Genomic DNA, 5,609 nt, shown 5'->3' on the forward strand with positions numbered 1-5,609 from the left:
AATAGAGATGTGTACTTGGAATGCACTAATCCTGAAAACTTAGAAGACTGCAACTGGGAAGGAACTTGGTAAATAAGTCCAACTCCAACCTTTTTCACCTGGAAGGTTGACATGATCTTCCTAAGTATTCCATGTCAGAGAATAATCAAGAGAGCATTCGGATGTTCTGAGTTACAGAGAAAATGTGGAACACCAATGGTTTGTTGCTCTTTCCATCATGAACATTTTGTTTCATATATTCTTTTAATTAGTCCTTTACAGGTTTTCCACTTTGTTTATATGATACTCTAAGTTTTCTATTTTTAGCACTTATCTACTTTTAAAATTTTTAGCTGAATTCACATTTCTCTTTTTTCCCCCATTAGAAATGGGTTTAAATATTTGATCCTATTTTTATTGATTAGGTGATTTTTGACAACCAAAATATAATTGCTATGGTTGATACAGGCATTTGATTTTAATACAAGACTATAGGCAAATTCAGATATATATATAAGTTAACCCACCATGGCTGTCTGCTGATATTTTAATGATCTGTACCCAAGGAAACATTTTATGTTTTCAATTGCTCCTTCTGTCTTCCTGGATTCCTCATCTCCCACAGATGGTACTCCCTGGTTTTCAAGCTATCATAGAAACCTAGAAGGCCTCCATTCTAGTGCTAAGTTGTCATCAATTACATTTTGACTTGAGTAAGTCAGTCTTCCTCCTATCTAATTGCCCTTCCACCTCTGACTTCTTCTGATGTAGTTTTTCATCTCTCCTCATTTAGACTAACATTTTCCTCACTGAAAACTCTAAGACCATTGTAATTAACCTTGTTCCCCAATAGTGTTTATACTGATTTAACTTGTCAGTAGATAGACTATTTCTTAAAAGTGGAGTCTGCATTTTCCTAAATTTTGTTTTCATTTGTTCAAGAAAAAATTGGTTTTGCATTTGTTATGGGTCAGAAACTATTGTAGGCATTCTTATTATAAAACATAATCTTTGCCCTTCTGGAGTTTATGTTTAATGAAAGAATTATTATGTATCTATACATATATATATATATATGTCTGTGTATGTGTCCATGTCTGTATAGATGTATATATAAAAGTGGTAAATACAATGTCTGTAGGAGATAATGAAAAAATAGAGCATGGTATGAGAGGTAGGAGTTAGGACTACTGGCTTAGAGAGTGAGGCCTTGTTCCCCATTTTAGGTTGTGTGATTTGCTCTCTGTTGAGCTCTGGTGTCCAAAGTGTGCCTTGGAGCATGGAGGCTAAAAATGGCAGATGCTCAATCAATGCTGGTTGAATAATTAATGATTAATTGAACACCTTGGTGAGAAATTTAATAGGAAGGAAGAAAGAGAGGACAGCAAAAGGGAACTAGAAGGGAAACTTTTAAATTATAAGTTTACAATGAGTAAAACATGAGCATTTCCTTAAAACATATGATTATAGGGATATACCAATGAGAACTGTCCCCTCCCCCCACCAGTTTCTCATCTGGATGAATTTCTATGTATTTGTCCAGGTACAGTCTGAGCAAAAATCAAATGTAAAGCAAATTCACATAGTTATGGATCACCGAAGGCAGACACCTTAGAAATAAACCCTCTTTGTGTGTTTCTGCAGTGTTGTCACATTTAACCAAGTCATTTTGAACTAATGAATAGTTATAACAACTACATATCATCTTTGTTATACTTAAAATTATTAAAATTTTATAAAATTATATGTGGGCTATCTTGTTCCTTTTGTGACTTCTTGAGACTATATTTTTAATTAAAAATTTTCATCTGTTAACATTTTTATTATGGTTAAATATATGTAACATAAGTTTCACTGTCAGTATATAATTCTGTAGCAGTCAGAACCTACTGTAATTTTATATTTAAGGAAGTTCAAATTGTCTTATCTTTTCCATTTTTGAAAATATTTAAATATTTCTCTGTCCAGAGCCTTTTGAATGAAATGATGATAGACTTAGCCCATACTTACTTTCCATTTATGTCTCGACTTTCTCATCAGTACAAGCAGATATGAGCCTGGACACTATATTTTTGTGGTCTTAAATTTCATATTTACATAAAATTAGGAAAATAGATGATACCTTTAGAAACATTATATAAGTGACATCTAAGTTACAATATGTTCCTACTTACTTTAACATTAAATTTAAATTCCAAACCATTAGTATACAAGTTACAATAAAACTTAGACACTATTTTTTATATATCAGGTAGGATTTCTAAGGTACAATAATTGGTCATTCTCCAAAATTGCCAAGCTAAATTTCTATCAGGATGGGCTTCTCTTTTCATCTTCTGCCCAGATTGTTTGGGGTGACTGCAGATCCTGACTCAGAGGTCTGTAACTTTGTACTATAGACTGTCACTTTGTACTATAATTTATAAAATATGTTTTATAACTATGTTCTTAAAAACAATATATGCTCCACTGTTGACATGAAAATGCAAAACCAAAGCTCTGTGGCTGAATTCATCCTCTTGGGCTTTTCTAACTTCCCTGAACTCCAAGAGCAGCTCTTTGGGGCTTTCTTGGTGGTTTACCTGGTGACTCTGATGGGAAATGCCATCATCATAGTTGTCATCTCCCTGGAACAAAGCCTGCATGTCCCCTTGTATCTTTTCCTCCAGAATTTGTCTGTGGTGGATATGGGTATCAGTGTGGTCATTATGCCTGTTATGCTGGTGATCCTTTCCACTGAGAAGATGAGGATTTCTATTTTGGGCTGCCTTGTACAAATGTATTTCATACTCACTCTTGGTGTGACTGAATGTTTTCTTCTGGGGGTAATGGCTTTTGACCGATTTGCTGCAATCTGCCATCCTCTGAGCTACCCAATGATTATGAACAAAATGGTTTTCATGAAATTAGTTACATTCTCATGGGTCTCAGGGATCACAGTGGCTACTGTGCAGACCACATGGGTGTTTAGTTTTCCCTTTTGTGGCGACAATAAAATTAATCATATCTCTTGTGAAACTCCAGCAGTGCTAGAGCTGGCATGTGCAGACACCTTTCTGTTTGAGATCTATGCATTCACCGGCACCATTCTGACAATTATTGTTCCATTCTCATTGATATTCTTGTCTTACATTCGAATTCTCTTTGCCATTCTGAAGATGCCATCAACCACTGGGAAGCAAAAGGCCTTTTCCACCTGTGCCTCCCATCTCACATCTGTTACCCTCTTCTATGGCACAGCCAGTATGACTTACTTACAACCCAAATCTGGCTACTCCCCAGAAACCAAGAAGCTGACGTCACTGGCTTACTCTCTTCTTACACCTCTGCTGAATCCACTGATCTACAGCTTGCGCAACAGTGAGATGAAAAGAGCTTTGATGAAAATATGGCAAAGAAAAATGGATTTGCATACATTTTGACTTGCTGAGAAGCCACGGGGTAAATATCCTCTGTCTGACCAAACTCTAATGTAATAATCATGGACTAGTTTATATTTCTTGATATAAATATATTTAATTTGTTGAGTTCCCCAAGTTTGAAAATATGTCCGGGAGCTCTCTGTTTCTAAAGGATATTCACATTCATTTTCTCTAGGTGCCTAAGTTTGATGATATATGATATAAGAATTTATTTGCCTATTCCTCTATCATGTACATTCAAGTTTTACCAGATTATTGTCCTTAAGATGATGCTTTGATGAACAACTAGTTCCATGTGTTCATATTTACCAACATCTTATTTCTATAAAACATAGGCCTGGGCCTCATGGGATAAAGAGTATGTGTGTTTATAGATTTTAGTAGCTATTACATAATTAGTTTTCACAGTCACTATAAATTCTTCAAATGGACCCGAAGGCCCACTCTGCTGCACTAATAGGGTGGAATTTCAGACACTAAGAATAGATGAGATTTTAATTTATGGAGTGAAAACTTGTTCCATGTATGTGTAAACAAGGGGCAGTTGTTTTGAGGAGACCAAACTGTTTTGCTTCATGGACTCACATAGGTTATAATTCAAAATAGAGTTTCTCTTGGTATTTTTACAATAGAAATGGGACCTAAGAAGTGGCCCAAGGTGAAGAATTGATAGGACAAACAAACAAAGTTTTGGGTGCTCATTCATAAAGAAATAATTGCTTGATATGCTTTGCAGCCATATTAATAGATACAGGTTTAGTATTTTTACATATTTTTGGAGAACTGAAACTTTTCTCATTATAAAGTGACTCTTTTTTTCCTATTACTGGATCTAGATTTGGGTCCACTTGCCCAGTGCACAGCAATGGAAATCTGTGAACATTAGATTGTATTGAAAGAAAGCACAGCATTTGTTGCAGGGCACTAAGCAAAGGCAATGGACAGCTCATGCTGCCTGAACTCCCTAATGGCTTTCAGGGAAGGATTTTTAAGCTGATATGAAAAGGTGGGCCAGAGGGTACATGATCAACTTGTGCTCAATTCTCAGATTGCTTGGTATCAAGGTGAAATTTTGAGCATCATCAACCTCCTGGTCAACTGGTCTTGGGACTATGTGCTGTGGTTAGCAGTTTTCATCTGGTAGGGGTCAGCTTTCTGTCCAAACAACTTAGGAATGTGTGTCAGAGCTATATCTATATCTTTCAGGAAACTGGGAGTTCAATCACTCTGCTATGTGGTTGATTTATAGTCAAAATTATTACCAGTTTCCCAGTCTAACAGCTATTCTTTGTTACTACATGATCACATTTCATAATCATTAACTCTTGAGCCAGAGTTTTGACACTTAGGGGAGGCCTGAAGCAAAGTCTTTTACTTCAAGACACAGGGGACACACGCAGGGTGGAGAGTGGGTGCTAATATATCCAAGAAGGTCCTTAAGAGTCCAGTTCAGTTTATCCCTAATAAAACTTCATGCTCTGCAGTTTGTTTTTTCTGGTAGTATTGGGTTGACAGAAAAATTTGTCTGAGATTTTCCACAAGCTGGCTCCAGTAGCACTTAGCTGTCTTTAACTTCATTTGAAACAATTTTGCTAGAATGTACTGTGACAGTTGTCACATTAGTGTGCATTAAGAAAATGACACAACTGGTGAATTTTTGTGTAGTCACTTCACTACTGAAGATGGAAGGAAAAAGCAACATTTTTGGCTTCAGTTCAGTTCAGTCGCTCAGTCGTGTCCGACTCTTTGTGACCCCATGAATCACAGCACTCCAGGCCTCCCTGTCCATCACCAACTCCTGGAGTTCACTCAAACTCATGTCCATCATCTCATACTCGTCGTCCCCTTCTCCTCCTGCCCCCAATCCCTCCCAGCATCAGAGTCTTTTCCAATGAGTCAACTCTTTGCATGAGGTGGCCAAAGTATTGGAATTTCAGCTTCAGCATCAGTCCTTCCAGTGAACACCCAGGACTGATCTCCTTTAGGATGGACTGGCTTATTATGCTTTATTATTTTAAGAAAGGTAAAATGCAACTAAAATGCAGAGAGAAGATTTGTGCAGTGTATGGAGAAGGTGCTGTGACAGATTAGATGTGTCAAAAGTGGTTTGGAAAATTTGTGCCAGAGATTTCTCCATGGATGATGCTCTAGAGTTGCATAAACCAGTTGAAGTTGATAGTGATTAAATCGAGACTTTATATAAGAAGA

At 36.7% G+C, this 5,609-nt stretch overlaps 1 protein-coding gene across 1 annotated transcript; it reads left to right on the forward strand.

The window, feature by feature from the left end:
- Positions 1-2,456: 2,456 nt before the first annotated feature.
- Positions 2,457-3,401, forward strand: LOC138093108 (olfactory receptor 10A3-like). Its single transcript, XM_068989220.1, has one exon. It carries the CDS (start codon positions 2,457-2,459, stop codon positions 3,399-3,401), a length of 945 nt encoding a protein of 314 aa, XP_068845321.1.
- Positions 3,402-5,609: the final 2,208 nt, after the last annotated feature.

Source organism: Capricornis sumatraensis, chromosome 16 (genome assembly GCF_032405125.1).
Source record: "Capricornis sumatraensis isolate serow.1 chromosome 16, serow.2, whole genome shotgun sequence".
Classification (NCBI taxonomy): Eukaryota; Metazoa; Chordata; class Mammalia; order Artiodactyla; family Bovidae; genus Capricornis; species Capricornis sumatraensis.

Excerpts from the sequence above, each read along its gene's own strand:
- LOC138093108 (XM_068989220.1), top strand. The coding sequence starts at position 2,457 with ATGAAAATGCAAAACCAAAGCTCTGTGGCTGAATTCATCCTCTTGGGC.